The sequence below is a fragment of the Echiichthys vipera genome (genome assembly GCF_963691815.1).
Source record: "Echiichthys vipera genome assembly, chromosome: 3".
Lineage (NCBI taxonomy): Eukaryota > Metazoa > Chordata > Actinopteri > Perciformes > Trachinidae > Echiichthys > Echiichthys vipera.
In genome coordinates, this window is record NC_139828.1 from 9867024 (window position 1) to 9890522 (window position 23499).

At 39.6% G+C, this 23499-nt stretch overlaps 3 protein-coding genes across 4 annotated transcripts in view; all 3 read left to right on the forward strand.

Annotated features, from left to right (window-relative positions):
* The first annotated feature begins 3338 nt into the window (after positions 1-3338).
* Positions 3339-10163, forward strand: LOC310945109 (elongation factor 2b-like). The gene is made up of 13 exons (XM_083911100.1): positions 3339-3434; positions 4381-4595; positions 5361-5542; positions 5855-6066; positions 6236-6414; positions 6616-6721; positions 6940-7192; positions 7823-8018; positions 8129-8495; positions 8603-8956; positions 9095-9277; positions 9424-9556; positions 9808-10163. The coding sequence occupies exons 1-13, from the start codon at positions 3432-3434 to the stop codon at positions 9999-10001; spliced, it is 2577 nt and encodes an 858-aa protein (XP_083767226.1). The 5' UTR covers positions 3339-3431; the 3' UTR covers positions 10002-10163.
* A 2586-nt stretch (positions 10164-12749) lies between these two features.
* hmg20b (high mobility group 20B) lies at positions 12750-18717 on the forward strand. Of its 2 annotated transcripts, none has more exons than XM_083911367.1 (9): positions 12750-12787; positions 13085-13234; positions 15513-15713; positions 16147-16267; positions 16394-16446; positions 16548-16614; positions 16745-16960; positions 17164-17296; positions 18088-18717. In XM_083911367.1, the coding sequence occupies exons 2-9, from the start codon at positions 13154-13156 to the stop codon at positions 18098-18100; spliced, it is 885 nt and encodes a 294-aa protein (XP_083767493.1). In that variant the 5' UTR covers positions 12750-12787; positions 13085-13153; the 3' UTR covers positions 18101-18717. The 2 variants fall into 2 exon arrangements, with proteins under 2 accessions (XP_083767493.1, XP_083767494.1); XM_083911368.1 differs by having other exon boundaries at positions 16397-16446.
* Positions 18718-20463: 1746 nt separating this feature from the next.
* The window catches only part of unc13a (unc-13 homolog A (C. elegans)), a gene marked incomplete at both ends in the record, with an annotated part of 50395 nt that continues 47359 nt past the window's right edge, over positions 20464-23499 (forward strand). The window contains one exon of the mRNA XM_083910946.1: positions 20464-20485. Coding sequence (XP_083767072.1) covers positions 20464-20485 — 22 coding nt within the window. The remainder of the gene's footprint in view (positions 20486-23499) is intronic.

Sequence of the window (23499 nt, forward strand, 5' to 3'; positions counted from 1 at the left end):
AATGGTCAAATTGATCAATATTGAACATAATCACGAGTTGCAGCCCTCAAGGTCTTACACGGTGATGGATTCATAGGGGGGAATAAACAACTCACAAAACACTCTATATTCAGTTCTACGTACAGCTATGTTTCAAATAATGAATTAAGACTGTTTGGCACTTTAGTCAAGGACATGCATGCTTTGGTATTATGCAGGTAGCCTATACAGAGTTTTCATAATAAAAACATCCATTGAATGTAACCCTGAATCATGAATGAAATTTATATAAAGCACATTTGTACAACGATGGATTGCAGTTTATTAAATACTGGAAACTCATCCACCTGAAGACTGTGAATTTTAAAGAACATTAGAGGATTTTTGACAAAGGACAATATTCTTCATCATTCATGTTATTTGTTTTTTTGCCATAGAGAGTTTAAAACAAACATATTGTTTGAGGTTAAAGAAGCTTACTTTCTTGTTTCTCTCTCACCGTCTCTGCATCAATACTTAAAAGCCACAGTTTTAGAAAGTCAAAGCAAATGTTCAGTTAAATCAACAGATAAAGAGAAACGTAGGCTACCAAATGTGACTTTTGGTATAACTGGAGACTAATGGTGGATTCATTTGAAGACATTTCAAAGAAGACATCGAGGGTTTTCTATCACATTGATAGAGACTGCATGCAGAACATGTTCACTTCTGAATCATCTCCACATGCTCACTGCTTAATTCAGTAAAGGGTGAAATGGGTGAAATCGTGATAACACTATTACCTGTGTTTTATGGGACTGAACCGGTTTCTGGAAGTGAAGCTGTGGCACCATCTGCTGGAGAAAAAAGATCCGGCAACATGAGCTGAAAAATCTGTTTACAATACAGGAATTTATTGCCAAACACTTGTTGTTGTGATAATTTAAATATATTGTTGTTGTTTGTTTTTATATAATAATAATAATATTAATAATAATAATAATAATAATAATAATAATAATAATAATAATGGGTTTTCTCAGGAGGGTGGCTGGAGTCTCCCTTAGAGAGAGGGGGAGAAGTTCAGCCATCCGTGAGGAACTCGGAGTAGAGCCGCTGCTCCTTTGCGTTGAAAGGAGCCAGTTGAGGTGGTTCGGGCATTTAGTAAGGATGCCCCCTGGGCGCCTCCCTAGGGAGGTGTTCCAGGCATGTCCAGCTGGGAGGAGGCCTCGGGGAAGACCCAGGACTAGGTGGAGAGATTAGATCTCCACACTGGCCTGGGAGCGCCTCGGGATCCCCCAGTTAGAGCTGGTTAATGTGGACCGGGAAAGGGAAGTTTGGGGTCCCCTGCTTAAGCTTCTGACCCGCGACCCGACCCCGGATAAGCAGATGAAGATGAGATGAGATGAGATGAGATAATAATGCCCTTTATCAAAAATGTTGTTTCTTTGTTGTTTTTTAAGTCATCAGCATAGGTTAATGACACACATGTGCCAGATTATTCTTTTAAAACGTGCATTAACATTCCTCAGTAATTCCTTTATGCTGATAATAATTGTATGTACAGGTAATACTTTTATTTTTGCTTCTCCTTTGCCCCAGACAAGTCAAAGTACAAGGACTTACCGCAGAGCAGGTGCAGTATAGTGATGAAAAAGAGAAGATTGCTTCATAGAAGCATGCCATCCCTGACATGTTTGATTTATTGTATTGCTCTACAGACCAAATGAAAAACAAACGAGTGAGCTTTTTCTGTTTGAGGTTTAAATGTTGCATGTCAACAGTGATGGAAGAAGTATACATAACCTTTACTGAAGCAAAAGTACAGAAGTATTATCATCATCAAAATATACTTAAAGTGCCAAAAATAAAAATAATGATTGATACATTTATGTGTAAGCATCAGTTTAATGTTACAGTTGGTGAAGATGAGGTCAATTTTGTGCTACTTCATGCTATATTGATAGGCTGCTTGATCTATGACAATGCATCAGGGTGTATTTGTTGATTCATAGTCTGTGTAAATAATATGAATGTGAAAAGTAACTAGTAACTAAATGTAGTTACTTTACTGACTACTAATTTACTAATTTAACTATTTTTTAGGCTATTGTATCATTTTAGTCAGCACAATCTGTTGTTATTTTGGAAAAACTTATTGGCTGCTGAGCACATTCATTTGCTAGCCTGTTCAAACTGAAGCAGAGGCGATACAGTGCCTATAGAAAGTCATGATACCCTTTTGAAATAATGCAAAAAAAGTAAAAAATAGCATGCACATCCAAGAAGATAAGCACTGGGGGCTGGACAAAAAAGCAGTATAAGGTATAAACAGTGAGTCAGCACACCAGAGCCTACTCGTTACAACATGACTATTTCAAAAGGGTATCATGGCTTTCTATAGGCACTGTATTATACATGTAGGCTGTCATATTTAAGCTACTATTTGTTAACTATAACTACAACTGTAACTAGCTTACACATTTTAGAGGTACTGCAGGCATGATCAGTGAGGAATTTACACATCATTTGCAGATTTCTAGCCTGGTCACAGAATTCTACTAGTCAGGAGAATAGGATGATGATGATGATGATGATAATAATGATGATGATGATGATGATGATAATAATTATAATTATAATAATAACAATAATAATAATAATAATAATAATCACAATAATAATAATAATCACAATAATAATAATTAGACTTAGACTTAGACTTCTCTTTATTGATCCTTTAAGATGACTACCGCAAGAAAATTAAGATTCAATTCAATTCAGTTCAATTTTATTTATAGTGCCAAATCATAACAAAAGTTATCTCAGGACACTTTACAGACTAGGCATAGACCACACTCTATGACTTATTTATGATTTACATAGACCCAAAGAATCCCTCGTAGAGTACGGTGGCAACGAAAACCTTCCCTATTACAGGCAGGAATAGGATCCAGCAGCTTACAAAAACACAAGGGAGGTATAAAAAATACAGTAAAGGATAACCAGTAAATACCGAAAGTATAAAAAAACAATAAACAGTAAGCAATAAACTCTTATTCAAATATATGTGAGGTAGATTATAATAACAATATTAAATATTATTATTAAATAATAATAATAATAATAATAATAATAATAATAATAATAATAATAATAATAATAATAATAATAATAGCAGCTGTTTTGCAGTTTCATAATAACTAGCTGTCGTTCAAATAATCCATTACTAACTATTTTAATGAATGATGACACAGCTCTTTTGCCTTTTTGTCGTAAGTAGCCCAGCAGCAGCAGCGTGCCACATTGCCTTGTGCGTCATACGTAATGACGCACAGTGCTTTGACGCACGCAGTATAAAGTCACGTTTTCTGACGTCAGCGGTCTCTTCCCTGCCTATGACCTCGTGAGGTGGGCAGCGTAAAATTTCCTGTCTTTTCGCCACCAAAGCGGATCCAAAACCATCCGTCAAAATGGTGAGTTTCTACTGTTTACCCGAGTTATCATTGAATCATCGGACACACAAGGCGTCTTCGATGTCAATATTAACAGTCTTACGGGTGTTTTTAAGGATGCTAAGTGTCAATTCTCTTCTGATTGTGCTTTGATCAAAATGGCAGCCGTTATGGCATCGGCGGAACCGTTAACCGCACGGAGCCACTGGCAATTTAGGAGAAACAGTTCGGAATTATGTTGTGTTGTTGACTCAGGTGCCTTTTATTGAGTGGTCTTTTTTCCGTGCGACTCATTGTTAAAGTTATAATGGCTAACATTAAGTGATGTGATAACGTTAGCTGTAAACCGGAAAATGCATCTAATACCTATATAAAAGTGTGTAGTGAATGGCACAAGTGCGTTTTTAAATGTGTCGTCTGTGGTGGGGTTAGCGCTGTCTTATGAAGTTGTAACGGGCTGGGGTAATAATTTGCCGGCAACTGGCTTTTTCCCGGCCCGGCCGGCTAGTTTAGCTATCAAAGCTAATGTTAGCATGGTGTCAAAGTCTGTACACGTGGCCTATTCACGTCGACATGTTATGCCGGGTTCTATATGACTCAACCTTGTTTTTTACCAACGATCCATGGGTTATATAGCCAATTTAGTCGACATCATTGCAAATCAGACTCTGTATATGATCACAGACAAGAGGTCGTAATAAAAAACGGCTAAGTAATGAACATAACAGTATCGTCACGGCTGTGATGATGGCGGATAACGCCCTGGATGGAGGCGCTGAACAATTGACGTTGCATGACTAGCAGGATTAGATATGATGTGGGTGCAGTCAGTGTTAGAAATGACAGTCATTCCGAGAGGTGGGTTAGAGTTTGCAAAACGGATACATACAGTGCATATAATTACTTTTTTTCATGTGTGCACTTTTTTTGTCCTTTTTACGAATGTTCTAATCTGTTTTTCCCTTAGGTGAACTTTACCATCGACCAGATCCGTGCCATCATGGACAAAAAGGCCAACATCCGTAACATGTCTGTGATTGCGCACGTCGATCATGGAAAGTCAACCCTGACAGACTCACTTGTGTCAAAGGCTGGTATCATCGCCTCAGCTCGTGCTGGAGAGACCCGTTTCACCGACACGCGCAAAGATGAACAGGAACGTTGCATCACCATCAAGTCGACGTAGGTTTCTTATATGTTCAACTGGGTTCTAACATTGCTTTGTTTCTCGCATAGAAAGTGTGTAACCATCCTTTGCAGCCTCATTACGTGTATTTTTTAAATAGATTGCCAATAAAATGCTTTTTTGGAGTCAAACACAGATCAATGCATTATATAATAGTTTGTTTTCAATATTTATTTAACCCTTGAATGATATCCAGCAGGTTAAGTTTCTACAAGTAGCATATTTTCTGTGATAAACATGCAAAAACAAACTGTTGAGCTCACATGCGGCTATACCCGACACATTTTCATACTTCATATGGTCTTCGGGTTAGTTTGAACTGCATACAGAGACACGCATTCTAAAAGCTACATTAGAATCTAAGCATAGAGAAGCTGTTTGCTCTCACTCTCCCGCACTTTATCCTCTTGTGGACTACAACCACCACAAAAACAAATTGCTCTTTCGTTGTTGTGTAGAGACCAATCATTAAACATAGGTTATCTCTATTTTTTTGAAATTCAGATGAAGACATGATGTTTTATGAAATTGAATTTTAAACTTGTATTTACAACCCCAAATATGTCCCAGGTCAATTTGACCGGATGGTCTTCAAAGTGAATACAACACAAGGGTTAACCATATCTGTTATCAACCCAGGAGCAATACTTATTAAAGTAAAGTCATCTCATTATAAAATTATCTTTGTATCTTTAGTAGAATAAATCACATGCTTGGTGACATTTAACTCGTTTTAACACACACTTTTTCCTTACTTGCAGTGCCATTTCCCTGTTCTACGAGCTGAGCGAAAATGATGTGGCCTTCATTAAGCAGAGCAAGGATGGCACCGGCTTCTTGATCAACCTGATTGATTCACCAGGGCACGTGGATTTCTCCTCTGAAGTGACTGCTGCTCTCCGTGTCACTGATGGAGCCCTGGTTGTAGTGGACTGTGTGTCTGGTAGGTACAAGGATAAACAATTCTTAGTAGCCAGTGTGCATGATCCAACTTGTTTCTTAAATTTTCTCCTGCACATTTTTTTTGTATTCAAGTAAAACCCTACAGGCAAACACCAGTGTAAATAAGTAAATGTATGTTAACGGTTCCTTATATTGAAATGTAAGTGTTCTATTGGAAATATTGTAGATGTATAATTTATAAGTAATTGAGTGTCCCTCACATTATGCTGACCTTTTTAAGCTGCTTCTGTGAAATTACTCACAACTTTATCTGCTTTTCGCACGCTGAATTCTCTTAATGTTTACCCACCAGGTGTTTGTGTACAAACTGAGACCGTGCTTCGTCAAGCCATTGGTGAGCGTATCAAGCCAGTCTTGATGATGAACAAGATGGACCGTGCCTTGTTGGAGTTGCAGCTTCAACCTGAAGATCTGTACCAGACTTTCCAGCGTATTGTTGAGTCTGTCAATGTCATCATCTCCACTTATGGAGAAGATGAAAGTGGACCTATTGGCAACCTCCAGGTAAGGGGCTAGCTGGAACATTTTATTTTATATAGGATGTCTACTGTCCAGAATTGTAGCAAGTTCTAAATAGTTTCCAAAGTGAGAAAGGTATGGCTTAATAAAATATCTATTGAAAAATCTCTTTAAAATGTACTCATGTTCTGTTGTGGTGATTTCAACTCTCAAGGTCAATCCAACCATTGGTACCGTTGGCTTTGGCTCTGGACTCCATGGCTGGGCTTTCACCCTGAAGCAGTTTGCTGAGATGTATGCAGCCAAGTTTGCTGCCAAGGGCAACGCCCAGTTGACGCCAGATGAGCATTGCAAGAAGGTTGAAGACATGATGAAGAAGCTGTGGGGCGATAGGCAAGTCTCTAAAATGTCTATACTGTTGACTTAGGGAAAAGGCTGAAGCTCTGAGAGCACATTATTATGAAAAGCATGTGAAGTCACATGTATCCTGGGCTGTTTCAATGCATTCACAATAATGGTTAGAATTTTGGTGTGTTTGTGTTGCTTTTATTCTGATTGTTTTATTGATAAATCTTGACATCTTGTGTATTCTAGGTACTATGATACAAAGGCTGGAAAGTTCCTTAAATCATCTATTGGAGCTGATGGCGCAAAGTACCCCCGCACCTTTGTTGCTCTTATCCTGGACCCCATCTTTAAGGTAACAAGACTTTGTTTTGTTTTTTTTAATATCGTTTTAAAATAGTTAGTGTGCCTGCAAGTGATGATTTGAAAATTCTTCACTTTGACCTGATTAACCAGTGATGATAGCTTTCACTCTGAGCGGAGCACAAAAACAGCAGCTTGTTTTTAAGCATTCTTGGCTTAGTCATATTTAATTACAGTCTACTAATTAAAATTTACTTTTTTTTTTTTTAGGTGTTCGCCGCAATCATGAACTTCCAGAAGGACGAAACTGCTAAAATGATCGCAAAACTGGATATCAAGTTGGATACTGAAGACAAGGAGAAGGAGGGCAAGCCCCTCTTGAAGGCTGTGATGCGCCGCTGGCTGCCTGCTGGAGAAGCCCTTCTGCAGATGATCACCATCCACCTGCCTTCCCCCGTCACTGCCCAGAAGTACCGTTGCGAACTGCTCTATGAAGGACCTCCAGATGATGAGGCTGCCATGGGTATGGTGCTGATTTACTATAATTTTGCTCATGCGTAGGAATACAAGGCTTTAATATAAACAGCTAGAAATTGCTCATGGCAATATCTGGGCAGTAAGCCTAGTCAGGCTTTGATTGGTAGTAGTTGTTTTCCCCCGACCCAAGTGGCTAAACCCAGAGGAGCTGCTCATCATTATGGGGTGTGGGAATGGCCCAATAGCGGTGCTGAGCAAAACTCATGAATGGCTTGTCGCCCTTAAAGGTCGGGGGCTAACGCCTTTCACTTCAATATGTCGACAGGTAACAAGCAAAGGCACGGGGACTTTGGTTTTGAGGAGTTGATGCATTTACCCACTGACAATAAACATCACACGAACTGTTACATTAACAATGTCACACACATTCCCTCTCACTTCTGGCTGTGTCTGTATGATACCCCAGAATAGACAGTTCAGCAGCGTCAACATAGTCTCTCCCACTATATGCACACAAATACATTATTCCTTTAAGGAGTTTGCCACTTCTTAGTCGAACACGTCTTCACTTTAAAACGTAGTTGTGCTTTGTTTTTATCTCTAGCAAGGAGCCAATTTAGGCCCTTACTTGGACTCAACTGATTGTCTGACCAATCATTTTCTTTCTTTACACCAGGTATCAAGAACTGTGACCCTAAGGCCCCCTTGATGGTGTACATCTCCAAGATGGTCCCCACCAATGACAAGGGTCGCTTCTATGCTTTTGGTCGCGTGTTCTCTGGCTGTGTCTCCACTGGCCTAAAAGTACGAATTATGGGACCAAACTTTGTCCCTGGAAAGAAGGACGATCTCTTCTTGAAGCCCATTCAGAGGTTGGTTTTCAACACCTGTTGATCAGTTACTTCGTATGGCTTATTATCAATTGATCAGCTGTTGATTACATTGGAATTGTCTTGTTAAATGCCCATTACACTTTGCCCAGGACCATTTTGATGATGGGTCGCTATGTTGAGCCCATTGAAGATGTGCCATGTGGAAACATCGTGGGTCTGGTTGGTGTGGACCAGTACCTTGTCAAGACCGGAACGATCACCACCTTTGAGCAGGCACACAACATGAAAGTGATGAAGTTCAGTGTCAGCCCTGTGGTGAGAGTTGCCGTGGAGGTAAAAAATCCTGCTGACCTGCCCAAGCTGGTGGAGGGTTTGAAGCGTCTGTCCAAGTCCGATCCTATGGTCCAGTGCATCATTGAGGAGTCTGGGGAGCACATTGTTGCTGGAGCTGGAGAGCTACATCTGGAGATCTGTCTGAAGGATCTGGAGGAAGATCATGCTGGTGTTCCACTCAAGGTAATGTAAACCAAAAATCAAATTGGTAACAGTAGAGATATCATTTTGATAATATCCCTACTAGTGAACATTTCTGCATTGAAATTTGTTTTGTTTGTTTTTTTTAGAAATCTGATCCTGTGGTGTCCTACAGAGAGACAGTCAGCGAAGAATCAAAAGTTGTGTGTCTGTCAAAGTCTCCCAACAAGCATAACCGTCTGTTCATGAAGGCCTGTCCCTTCCCAGAAGGCTTGGCAGAAGACATTGAGAAAGGTGATGTCACCCCTCGTCAGGAGATGAAGGCACGTGCCCGCTTCCTTGCTGAAAAGTATGACTGGGATGCTGGTGAGTCCAAAAAGATCTGGTGCTTTGGCCCTGATGGAACTGGCCCCAACCTTTTGATGGACGTAACCAAAGGAGTGCAGTACCTTAATGAAATCAAGGATAGCGTTGTGGCTGGCTTCCAGTGGGCTGTCAAGGAGGTAAGATGTCCAAAGTAGTGAATTCACTGTTCTCAGCTCCACCGGTTTCAAATGGAAGCTTGCTTCAGGTTATTTCCTGAGTGAGACATTTTGTGTCTGGAAATACTATCTATAATTTTGTCTCAATGTTGTCTTTAGGGTGTCCTCTGTGAAGAAAACATGCGTGCCGTTCGCTTCAACGTCCATGATGTGACCTTGCATACAGATGCTATTCACCGTGGTGGTGGTCAGATTATTCCCACTGCTCGCAGAGTTCTGTACGCATGTGCGCTTACTGCTGAACCCAGGCTCATGGAGCCCGTCTACCTTGTGGAGATCCAGGTAAGTGCCACTGGAGATGGAGACTTTTATCTAGGTTAAGTTACAAAGGTTAATGTCACAGATTAACAAGTATTTTCCATACCAGCCATGTCATTTCACAAATGGTGGTGTTTGTGGAACTAAATATCTGGTTGTTTACTTTGCAGTGTCCTGAGTCTGCAGTGGGTGGAATCTACGGTGTGTTGAACAGGAGGCGTGGTCACGTGTTTGAGGAAGTTGCTGTGCAGGGAACACCCATGCGTCTTACCAAGGCATACCTGCCTGTCAATGAGTCATTTGGTAAGCCCTCATGTACAATCAGCCATTGTCAGTCCCCCGTCCCCCCCTATGCAAGAATGCTAACTCCTGCAAGACTAATGTAAATATAAACTTTTCAATGCCCTGCAAACCCAGAGTAGGTAGTTTAAGCGTCCATGACATAGAAAGCCCCAAGCTATTCAGTATAATTTGCTTTCTGCAAGAAACGGAACAAATGTTCTTTGCAAGGTTTGACAGGAAGGTAAACATGATTTTGCTTTGTTCTTTCCCAGGTTTCACAGCTGACCTTCGTTCCCACACTGGTGGCCAGGCCTTCCCACAGTGTGTGTTCGACCATTGGCAGATCCTCCCAGGAGACCCCCTGGACCCTACTACCAAGCCTGGTACCGTTGTCACTGATACACGCAAACGTAAGGGTCTCAAGGAAGGTGTCCCAGAGTTGGATAACTACCTGGACAAATTGTAAACACCTGGACCCCACTGCTTCATTCCTCATTTCCCATCAAATTTAAGTCAATGATGTGGGACTGTACAGAACACAGTGAGCACTAATGTTTGCCAAAAGTATTGACAATAATGAATAAACTACAAAAATTGTAAACGATCAATAAAACAAAATAAAAACTAATGGTTTGGTCTGTTTTATTTTATTTGTGGTTGATCATCTGGACATGGATGTTTATACAACAGCTACAGAGGATGTGCTTTGCTGAGGGCTCTGCATTATTTGTAGATGATGGGCATCACTGAAGTACCTGTTTTCTGCAATGGTGTATTGAAATCACTCATACTTTGTGGTTTAATCTACTTGTGTTTGTATTAGATAAGTAACATTACAAGAACATTAAATGGCATACCACATCAAACGTGTCCAGGATAAAATGGTCCCAGGCTTATTTCAATGTTGGTCCTATAAGCTGCCGGAGTTAAGATTATGATATGACTGAGATTAGGTTTTGTTTTATGACAAATATTTCCTGCTTTCACCTTTATATAATCAGAAATGGTCTTAATTTTCTTGACTGGACAAAACAATTTGAGAAAGCCTAACGCTTCTGGGGTTGGAAGATGGGCATTTTTCAAATGTTTTTATTTTAGTCATTAGTTACAGCCCTACCTCCACTATTGGTGTACATATAACTAAAATGGGAATTATGACCGTTACTAGTTGTAGTGTGAATGCAAGTTTTCCATTTTCTGGCACCACAGAACAAAGTTCAGACCTGAACCTCAGCAACAGTGGCTCTAGTCTGGTGGTCATGGTATTTCCCCAACTCTACAAGGTGGTCTCTGTGATAAGCAGTCAGATATTCAGTGTGGTACTACAGAGTTTTTGTGGTTGTAGGGCTCTATCCTTCAAGAGCAACCATACTGGCGGAGTTGTATAAAAGAGGCCACGCCCAACATTGACAAATGTGTTTCTGCGAGATCTGAAGTATTTGTTTCTCAGAAGCAAAAAATATCAGCAGATGCGGGTTCGGAGCAACTCTAAACAAGATAATCCATCTTTATTAGTTGCTGTTTGCTAAAATGGTTTTAAAAATGTATTCCAACTATTTTCGTGAAATTGTTGCTGGACTTGGTGAGTGAGAACTTGGCAGTCATGTAGTTGAAGGCCTATTTTACATTATTTTTCCATTCTAATTAATATCAGGACTTTCTTGTCAAGCTCTTTATTTGATAGAGAGCGGACAATCATGTTCACAGACAAATTACGTTATTTCATGAGGTTTTCAAATTGAAATATTTACCAGATGTTGCAAAGCTCAGACAAAAACGCCCTGACTGGAACAGGTTGACATGTTCGCAGTTGGCTTTGGCCTGTTGAAACAAAGAGAGATGTATTGCGCCTTTTAGTTAAAAGGTATCTAAGTTTCCTATACAGTTCCAGCATATCATCAATAGTATAAAAGCACAACAGCATTAAACATTGTCATTTTATCAACCTTACAATTAGGGATTTTTTGCAAATATAACCGTGCATCTCTACTAACAATAGTAACAAAATATGGGAGCACTGTACAATAAAAAAGTAAAGTAGAATACAAATAATACTAAACCAAAGAAATGAGTCTCAAAACGAGTTAATACACCCCTTATTAAATGAAAGTGTGCTATTTTCCTGCTCTCTTTTGTGTTACATTTTTATAACGTTATTAAGGACAATCAGTGGTAGCATTTAATAAAGTACTGTATTTCAATACATACAATAAACATATATATATATATATATCATAAAAAGATCAGCTATTGTCACAAAACATATGGCTCTCCTTTTCATTCAGTGGATTAAACAATACAACTTTTTTTTCCTTGTTATTTTCCACATTTAACAACTCCAGACATTTGAACAGACGCAAAATATTAATAATTAAATTGATTCAAAACCAAACAACAGAAAAAAAGAAACGTTAATAATAAACATATGGATATATATATATATATATATATATATATAAATAAATGAAGACATTTATAAAAATAAAAAGATGGACCGACCATGGTCACAAACCATATGGCTCTCCTTTTTATTCTCTGGATTATACAATACAACTTTTTTTAGCAACTCCAGACATTTGAACAGAAAGAAACATTAATAATAATAAACATATGGATATATATTAGTCTATATTTTCATACCGTTCCCAAGTTTAGTGTATGGTTTTTATATATATATAAATAAAGACATTTATACAAATAAAAAGATGGACCAACTTTGGTCCCAAAACATATGGCTTTTTATTCTGTGGATTATACAATACAACTTTTTCTTTCCTTGTTATTTTCCACATTTAGCAACTCCAGACATTTGAACAGATGCAGAATATTAATAATAATAAACAGATTAAAACCCAAACAACAGAAAAACTATATATATATATATATATATATATAAACAAAGACATTTATAAAAATAACAAGATGGACCAACTATGGTTACAAAACAACGTTTTAGCAAACATTAAAACAGATACAAAATATTAATAATAATTAAACTAAATAATTAGATATATATATGTATAAATAAACGAAGACATTTGAACAGATGCGGAATATTACTAATAATTAAAATCAAACAACAGAAAGAGACATTAATAATAATAATAATAATAAACAAATATATATAATGTGATCAAACCCGTGTGGTGTTGAGGGGGATATCCTGTCGACCAATCAGGACTCTTCGTTCCGACCAATCAGAGGAGAGGCAGCAGGGTTCTCTTCCTGTTTGGCCAAGGGGATCATTATCGGGTGAGTTGCGTTTATCCAAAAAAGTACAAATAACCATATAAAACTGTCACTGCCCGAGGTGACTTCACATTGTTGCATGCACACATGCATATTTACATATTTTAAATTTCTATCCGTGTGAACAGTGAGCCGTTTCGATCCAGGCTCCCCCCCGGATACTGTCCGTTGTGTGAACAGTTAGCCGTATTGAACTGCTAGCAGTCAGGTTAGCTTAAGAAGCGAGGAAAATAATGCTGCAATTGACTGTTTCTGGATTCTCTATATTTCCCCCCCCCCCCCCCATGTTTTTCTGCACAGGCTTCTTCCCACTACGTAACCCTGACGGATTAACACCCATTTCCCCAATTAGTCCATAGCACTGAGATCATGGGAGGGATCAAACAAGAGCAGAGTGATGCATCGCAGCAGTCCAAACCTTCACATTCAGCAGATCAACCACAAGAGGAGGTGGGTGCTGTTACAGCTGACCAGGACGATGCCTTTACTTTCAATTACTTTCTTTTAGTGAGGAATACGGCTCTTAAGTTTTTGCAAACAAAGATGTGATAGACCAGAACTGTTTGCAGTCAGTTGCCATTTTATTGTTTCAATTCAATTAAATTCAATTAAGTTTTATTTATAGTGCCAAATCATAACAAAAGTTATCTCAGGACACTTTACAGAGTAGGTAAAGACCACACTCTATGACTTATTTATGATTTACATAGACCCAACATTTCCCCTGTACGGGTACGATGGCAACGCAAACCTTCCCTATAACAGACAGGAACGTTGGACAGACCCAGCTCTGTGGAGGACGGACATCTGTCTGCACCGGTTGGGGAGGAAGAAAAGGAATAAGAAAGATACAAAGACAGACAAAAGACAGAGAGACAGACACACTTCCAGAGATGCAAGCAACAGTCACTATAACAATATCTATAGTAATGTGAATATGACTCATATGTTATGGCGGTTAATACAGCAGAATAGTAAAGACGTGTTCATTTTACTTTATGCTCATGTAGGAGGCTGTAGTGAGTGTTGCTGTTGTATTGTATTACATTAAAGTGAGAGGGTTTTTTCTGTTAGACTGACTGTAAATGTTATTCCGCTATTCTGCTATTCTGCTCTACTATAACAGCACATTATCGTAAAAGAGCATAAATGATCGACCAACCGTAAAAAATAAGAAGTTAAATACATCTCATCATGTGGCCCCTCCTATAACATTATAACCGTTATGAAGGTGGGATATATTTGCTGTATTAGTTTAATTTCCCTATTTTTGCAAGGACACCGTTGCTACAGAAGATCGGGGGCTTAGCACTGCCCACGATGATTGTGATTGGTTTAAAGAAATACAAATAAGCCAGAGGCTGGTTTGACAACGAAATGATAGTCTGGGGCCGTATTCACAAAACATTTTATCTTAAGAGTACTCCTAAAGAGCGCTAAAAGTTCTTAGTTAAGAGTAATTCCTTCAAATCTATTCCAGAAGCTTCTGAGACCAACTTTTACTCGTGCTAAGACTAGAGGGTGGGTTTGACCTCGGTGGTATGGGAGACATCCTTATACCCTCTATGCCCACAGTGATTGGCTGAGAGGGAATGAGTCCCTAAGAGTGAATTTATAATAGAAACACTTCAATGGGGAAGTAAATTAACTGCTGCATTATGTGGGGTCTGGATAGGACATTTATCCTCTAGTGCAAAATCCTCCTGACCGACAGCTGAGAGATGCCAAGATCGTCTGCGTAGCACAGCTGCATTTCTCCCGTGGCCAAATAGCAAAGAGTTGTACCAACTTTAATCTGCGTTGATATTGGATGTTTTTTATTAGTCAGTGATGTGATGGCATCCCTGACCAACTCTACCACGGTACCTTTTTAAAAGCTCACTATCATTTCATCTCTCCAAAATGTTGACTGCAGCAGCCATGTGAGGTCTTTCCTGATTTACTGAAGTCACCCCTATGTTTTTATAGATTTAGGAGCTACTTTTAGCGCTAAAATGCTTTGTAAATTACACTTGTTTTAAAAAGTTAGGAGTCCTTAAGCCTTAGCCTTAAGATGTTTTGTGAAATACGGCCCCTGGTCTTTAGTGTTCGACCAGTCTTACAGTAATCTTGATGCTAAATTAGTCTAGGCGTTTTAGACTATTCTAAACCTCAAAGTTAGCTGCCCTGCTGCCTGGATAACTGGGGACTAAGAACCATATTATTCAGGTGAATTTAAACATCTATATAAATTTTGACTAGCAGTTAGATCTTAGTCTATCTTTGTCTATCTTTGCAAAACCAGCCCCAGAATGTTAACTTGTTCAGTCAAACTTTCAGCCCTGGTGTTGTGGCAACGCAACACTAGTTAGTTAGCGGATGAATATAAGATTATTGGGGAAAAGTTTTAATTATAGAGTTATCGTTTATCCCAAATAATTCTAGTTACAGCTTTTCAAATGTGAATATTTGCTGCTCCTTTTAGTCTTCTATGATGGTAAATTGTTTTGGATGTTTTGTTTTAGACAAATCAAACAATCTGTTAATCATGTCTGAAATTTGTTGACACTTGACTGACCAAACAATTGGCAGAGAAAAAAATCTGCATATAGATTAATATTGAAACTAATTGATAGTTGTAAGTTGCAGTACTGGTGTGTAATTATGTACGTTCTCTGAGAAGGGAACGGTAGCACAGATGAGTGAGCAGTCCCTGCCTTAATGGGAGCGTTGTCCTCCCTCTCTGCAGCCGAAGAAGAGAGGCTGGCCGAAGGGAAAGAAAAGAAAGAAGGTGCTGCCGAATGGTCCTAAGGCACCAGTAACAGGATATGTCCGCTTCCTGAATGAACGCCGAGAACAAATGCGAGCCAGACATCCTGACTTGCCTTTCCCAGAAATCACCAAGAGACTTGGAGCAGAGTGGACACGATTAGCCCTGAATGACAAACAGGTAGAAATTCAAGTTTTGCATGTTACATGTGTTGTTTAACATGGTATATTTAGTACAACACATTTACTGTAAGCGCTGGATTTTTAACGATGCTTTATTACCTGTCCAGATGGGCTGGTATCCCACAGTTGCACACAGAAAGTGTGGTTAAGAATAGAAGTGCAGGTGTTATCTCTGTATTTGATTTTCGCTGCAAGCAGCATCATCATCTGTCTTGTTTCCTGGATGTTGTATGAATCAAACTCTGATGTTTAATTTTAAAGTTTCTTTTTAAGATATTTTTCCATCAGTGGGACATTTTTACGTTCAAATGTACTACATACAAAAAGAACGCTTTTAGAAAAAAAGGTTTCAAATAATCAAGCACCTGTCCGTTAGCAAGACAGAATGTTTCCCTCAGTAAAGCACCTCAACATCATTTGTGAACTGACAGCGCTACTTGGACGAGGCGGAACGGGAGAAGATGCAGTACGCTCAGGAACTGAAGGAATATCAGCAGACTGAGGCGTACCAGATCACCAGTTCTAAGATACAAGACAAGAGGATCAAGAAAGGTGACAACTTCGCTCTACCTACCTCGGATATGTCATGTGCACTACATCACAGGGGTAGCAAGACGACGTGTAGTCGTTATTTGTGCCATGTGAGCTGTAATATGCTCATACATTGTTCTCTTTCAGAAGACACTCCATCCGTCATAATCAGCACTAGTTCAGAGTCATCTTTATCAAAGGTAGATGACACATCCTTATTTTGTCACTGTCTATTCTGCAATAGCATTTTAACATCAAGTTCAAACCACTAAGCTGTCCATTTACTGATGATGTCCTTCAGGCTTCTGACCTCACAAGCAGATTCGACATCCCTATCTTCACAGAGGAGTTCCTCGATCAGAACAAAGGTAACAGAGAAACAACCATCATTTAACAAATCATTTGACGCTGTAAAGTAATTTCCTTGCAACATACCATGAAAGGCATAATCTTAACATGCCATCCAGTCCTGTTTTATTCCTCTCCCTGTGGTTTCAGCTCGAGAGGCCGAGTTGCGACGGCTTCGTAAGGCCAACATTGAGTTTGAGGAGCAGAATGCAGCGCTTCAGCGGCACATTAAGGACATGTACAATGCTAAAGAGCGCTTGGAGGCTGAACTGGGGCTGGACGAGAAGCGCACCCAGGCTCTTCACCAACACTTGCTGGCCATTAAACACACACTGGTCAACAGTCTGTCATCAGTCCCCCTGCCAGGTCAGCATGGATATTAGATACATCTGCTCTTCTGTTCTATTTTCATGCTAGATTTATTTTTGTGTGGTCCCATAGTATAAAATTAGACAACAGGGAATAATGATTAATACTCTCAAAGAGCACTAATTCTTATTAGGATCGCCATATGATATTTAACCTTTGAGTATGTGTGGATTTAATTATTTTGTGACTTTTCTGAACAGGCACAGGAGAGACAGCATCTCACGGGAACCTGGACTCGTACCTGAGTCGTCTCAGTGGAGTGCTGGAGGGGAACCCTCAAAAGCATCGGGCCCTGTTCACCCAGCTCTGCGACGTACTCTCTCATCTGGACAGGTAACCAATATCTCTGAGACTCAACCTGGAGAGTAGGAGTTGAAATGTTGAAAAAGAAGCTTTGATGAAGTGAAGTGTGCATATAGTCTCTGCGGCGGCAGTAGCTCAGTCCATAGGTACCCGAGGGTCGCCGGTTCGAGTCCCTGTGTGGACCATGAATGGAGTGTGGACTGGTGGCTGGAGAGGTGCCAGTTCATCTCCTGGGCACTGCCGAGGTGCTGTTGAGCAAGGCACCGAACCCCCAACTGCTCGGGGTGCCGATCTATTGGCAGCCCCCTCACATGTATATAGGTCCTGTGTGTGTGTGTGTAACATGTATAATAACAGAGTGAAACAATTGAATTTCCCCTTGCTGGATTAATAAAAGTAATTATTCTTCTTCTGAATCCAGCCCAGGGCCCTTTCGCTACAGATTTCCCTCTCCCCTTTCTACTCTGTCCACATAAAATTCTTATCTTATAGGGTGTAATTTATTATTATCTACTTACTATTCTGCTATGTAACACAATATTTCGGTTCTATAGATATCTTGGAGTAAAGTAATCCTCTGAGTCATTACAATGAGAACCTGTGAGACGATGGATGAGTAGTATCAAGAAAATATTTATGGTGCCAGTTAAGATAAACTTCACTAACTGCCTGACGAAGAGCAAATTGTTTTAGAAAACATCCACTATTATCCACATTATTATTACTGGACCTTAGTTCTGCACAATTTTCAATCTAATTTATGAACATTTCTTTGTTTTTCATTTATTTTTTGTTAACCTAATGCTTTATTTCCCTGCCAGTGAGAAATTATGAGAAGACTCCCGCGGCAGACGCTTTCATTCCTGCATCAGAGGGACACGTCACAGTCTCTGTGGTATTAGGTCAAGTCAGTGCCATTCAACAGAGCATGTGGATATCTGAAGGATGGTGAAGACAAGGGTACAAACACTTCAAAGCACAACACAAACAGTCCGTGTCTACAAGCCTCTTCTTTATGAATATGTGTACTCATGCACATGAGTTTTTGTAAATATATATTTGCGTGGCATTTTTGAGGGTTTTTACAGTTCAGCAATTCCATTAAATTTAATGGACCTTTATCTTTTGAACTTCTAAAATTAAGTGAAAATCGGATTGACCCTAACCCTATTGTGTAGTATTAGCAGTCCGCCCAATAAGACAGGCCTGATTTTTGGTTTACAGTAAATGCCATAGGCATTTGGTAGGTGGGGATGTGTACGTAGTGTTATTTAGACTGCATGAAAAACAAAATAAATGGAAAGGGTGGAAATGTTGGGGTTTACATGTTTGAATTTACATTGATCATGTCAGGCTGTTGAATGGACGAACCGTTTCACTTGTCAGAATATTATATATTTGTGAAGTATATTTGTATTTTCTGAAATTCATTAAACCATGCTGAAAATGTTTCCAACAAAAGATGAATAAGTGCAATTTTGCTTTTTAAAAATTGTTGTGACGCATCTAATTATTTAAATTTTCCCCATCTCAAGTCAAGTCACAAAACAACATCTCAAATATGCATGCCTAGATACCTCTCTAAGAAATAGGCAAAATAAGCCTTTAAAGTCTGTGACGATGCAGTGAAAGTTGTTTTCCAGCAGGGGGAGCTGTTGGCCCAGACCAACGAGATGTGTCACTGGTGGTTGGAGTTTGTTTTAATTGGAGAGATGTGGTGGTGCCACAATATTTACCTGTCGTAAAATGCAACACCGCTGATCTTGTCCATGGGATACTTGGTCACACCGAGGCACAATAATCAATAGTTAATCGTTTTTCAGCATTCTGTAAACCTAAATGACACAATTGCTTTCAGTGTATGAGAAGATGAAATGTCCTCTTTCTGACTCACTGCTAAGTAATTCTTATTCAGTCACTTCCCTCTCCAGTCCTAGTGCTTCCTTAAAAGTAGGGCTGGGTGAGTTAATCATCACAAAATCCTTCGCTCAGTGCTTCCATTTGTGCTTCCCTCTTTTTGGTCGACTAATTGACCAAGTCATTTTGGTCGACTACTATTTATTTAGTCCCAAACTTTTTAAGCTGGAGACCCAAAGGAGAAATTTGGTGTCTCCCCGAGACCTGAACTTCATGAATTCTCGCGTCGAGTGTGCTATTTTTTTTAAAGGCACCATTGCTGCATCCATGGTTTAGGCAATGCAAGGCATCTTTATTTATATAGTGCATTTCATACCAAGGCAACTCAATGTGCTTTACATAAAGACAAAACATTTTTTTAAAACAGCATAAATACAAAAAACACAGTTAACTGTGACCGTGACTCATGCAGCCAGACTGCTCAGTTGGAATACAAATTTTGCAAGTCAAGAAGAAGAAGAACAAAAGGGGTGGTAAACAGCTCTGCACACAGCATCTGAGCTGAACAGACCCGCATATGAAAAAGAAGGTGCTTCTCCTATTTTAATTAGGGAAATTAATTCACATATCATAGCTTTGTTATGCATTTTACCCATTTTGGGTCGGGTTTTATGATTTTTTCATGCTGAATGACTTATTTCCAAGAAACTTATGAACTACTCTCTGGTAATTACAATATTTAAAGTGGTGCTTTTGCATGACTGGTTGATTTAAGTTTCTCCACAATTAAATAGTCGACAAAATCGTGAAGGGGAGTTTCTTGAGTCATAGTCATTAAGAATTCCATTCATTGAGTACAGCACTAGTTCATATATTATCTGATGATTTCCTAAGATGCTTTTGAGAGATAGCTTTTATCTAAATATAGAGGGAGAGGCTAATCAGCATGATTTCCGCCCTTTTTACACACCATCACCACCGCCCTGACGTCACGACCAGGAGCTGTCCACGCAACGGCGGTGCTGAAGCTGAACAAGATGGCTGTGTGTCGGGGAGGGGAGAGCTGAGAGAGACGGGGGGGTAAAGAGTCTCAAATTTGACAGAAAAGCCATAAAATACGGAGAGGATTGCGACGCTGGCGTTCACTCTCGGTGTGTGAAGATTTTTATTTCTGTCCGGCGGAACGAGTCCCGCCAGGCCCCCCTCCGTCTCTGCCAGCGACGGCAGGCGTCTCCATCCACAGCCCAACGGTTCATACCCAGGCTGTATATCGCACAGATTAGCTCAATTACGGAAGCTGGTGAAGGAGCTGGACCCGGGACTAAAGGCGCATATAAGAAATGTCACTGCTGTGCGTCGGAGGTAAGAGAACAACTAACTATCCACGGCACGACTTGCGGTGCGTTTTCTCGACCTGCTGGTGTGAGCGGCTTAAATAATATCTTTGCCGCTTTTGGGGGATTCACCTGGGGTAGGAGGATAGCCTACTGATCATTGCAATGATTTTTGGAATAGGATCTTGCACAGGAATGTTTTTTTTTTTTTTATGTGCCACGCTATTAAATGGCAGCTCCGTGCAAAATACCATTAATAAGGCGGATACTCCACATCACCTTTGTATATTTATCATATCTCTAATCTATGTTCTTTGTTTTTACCCTGAAATATTTCACTCCTACTGTCCAGGGTGACAGCTTGGGCTAGTTTTACAAAACCTACCATCGCTACAACCGGATCGATTTATGGAGTAGGTGTATGCTTCCCGGCAGCCGCTGTCAAACATAGTAAAACAAGATGTAAGCGACTGTCACTTTCCTCCTGTGTAACAGAAGCGTGGGTTGTTTTTTGTTTTATATCAAAAAAAACCTAAACGGAAAGCAGTTTGATTTAAAATGCTCTCCAGTTGAGACATTCATCTCAGCTTTCATGCGTAATTGTAAGGACCAAAAAAAAAAGAGGGTATACTGTTAGAGGAGGATATTTCTTTAAGCCACGTGATTGGCTGCAGCATTCTTTGATTATTGAGCTCTCCTTTGTCTTTGAATAATTTAAGATTCCCCAACGGAGTCCAAATTGGTTTTCTACTGTATAAACAGGCAAGACTCATTGTACTGCACTGTAGGGGAGACCGGGGATGGTTGTGACAGGGGATAGTTGTCACACTTTGACTTTCTCCAGTCAGAAACTCACCTGATTCGCCCTTTACATGTTTAGTTTAGTCCTTATTCCTCATGTGATGCAGATGCACCCCGTGGCAGACACAGCCAAGTTTATAAAGAGGTAAAAGAGGTAAGAAAGTCATTTTCTGGGGTTATAGCGTTGCCTGTTTTAAAGTTAAATTAATGAAACTTAAATCCCATATTATGTGTCTATGTAGATATCTTCCATGCAATTTGTTGCTGCTAATGTTTTAGTTGTTACGCTGTGAGGTAAGCTAGTTAATGGCTGCAAGAGTCTGGGATAGTTGTAACTGCAAAAGTGTATGTGTATTTATGTTTCTTTGAATTTTAGTATGAGAGAGAGAGTTACGGGTGTGCCTCAACATTTCGAAGAGAGCATCAAATTATGTTAAACAGCTGTGAAATGCAAAGTACAAGACAAACGAGCAGAAATATACACACCAATTAGCCTATATTCAAAAGTAATTGAAATGTTGAATAAGACACTTTCAATATCATAGGTTTTTTTTATAATCCATATTTCATAATGTTAGAACTAACCTGGATTACAAGGTGAATTGTAAAATTTAAGTCCTTGTGTTTGACACTGAACTGCATTTTCTGTTAGTGTGACTGAGATAACAGATAAACCCGTTGACACCAGATGCATGTAACTAGCTTGCATCACATTTTGAAGGCACTGGCTTCAAAGAGCTCCAACATACGGAGAGGAATGTCAAAAATGTTTGCACCGTCCCAGGTCTCCCCTGTTGTTACGACTGCTGGTCAAAACTCTTCCTTCAGTCATTGATGTTGTATTTGTCATTTTTTTTAAAACTAAGCCTTTGATGCTGTCTGTGATGGATTCCTCAAGTGAAATAAGTAGAAAGTATACCCAGAAGAGGTCTCATTTGTTTTAGGGTATCAGTGATAAGCCTTTAATGTCATTCAGTCGCTGTAACAACTGGGAATTTACCAGTAGGAGGAAACTGGATGGATAAATAGTGGGAATGTCTATAGGGAGTGAAAAATATAACTATACTGGGGATCTTGTGTAACCTTCTGAACAACATATGGCCATCCCCACATCCCCACATCACCATATCATGCTTTAAGGTTCATAATGATTAAAAACAGCACCCCTTTTAGAGTTATTTAATGTTTTTTACACTGCCTCTTAGCCAGGAGAAGTTTAAATTCATTCAACAAATTCAAAAAACTGAGGCTTATGAAGAGGCAGTAATGATGCAAAAAGGAAAGGATGTACAGTTTTACTCTTAAACAGGTTTATTGAGCTCTGCACAACTCTCTTGTATCATCAATGGATTCCCTAAGTTGCATACTTAGACAACAACTAACAACTCCTTAATAACTGCTGAGCCAGTAATTAGCCGTTCTATGCACTCTGTAATGGACATTTCTAGAGCCTTTAAAACATTTTATTTCTCTGCAAGCATCCAGAGCCTCACTGAGTGTCCAAGAAAGGGAAATGCTTCTTTTGTTTTATCTCAAGGTGCTGTTTTTGTATCATCTCAAGATAAAGTGTTCCCTGACTCTGCAACCATTATATGTGTGTAAAACATAATACCTCTGGTTTGGACTCATTCACCCAACTCATATGGTGACTGTGTCGTGAGTCCGCTGAATTAAACTTAAAGACACCTCCTTTGGAGAAAGATTTTTTTAGATTTGTGCCACCACAACCCTGAGAATATTTTGGCTAATTTCCTTCTCTGAGACACTTGAAAAATACGGTGAATGATTTATCAGGTAGCAGTGAGGGTGAGATCGAAAAGCGATTCCTTCAGGCTTCTTCAGATTGCCAGAGAGGTTGGAGAAGGCTTCTAGTGTGTATGAAGAGGCTGCTATGTTGTTGACACCAATGCTAGAGCTGATTGCACAGATGTCAGGATTGAGATCCAGGCTCTTTGGTGGCCGCTTTATGTCTTAAGGCTTTGTTGGCATAGCAACCCCAATGGTATTTTAGGTCTCTGCTGGCATTTTCTCATTAGTTTCTACGCACTCTGCTAAAGGCCTGCAGTTAGGTTTATATTGATATTACTGTATACTTTTCAACTGTGCCTGTGAGAAGAATAAAGAAATATAGAGGATGATGAGCACAGCAGTTTACCTTGAGCTGTACGGTTGGGCCACTGCAGTGTCAGAGATGTGTGAAGAAGAAGAAGAATTACTTTATTTATCCCGCAGCGGGGAAAG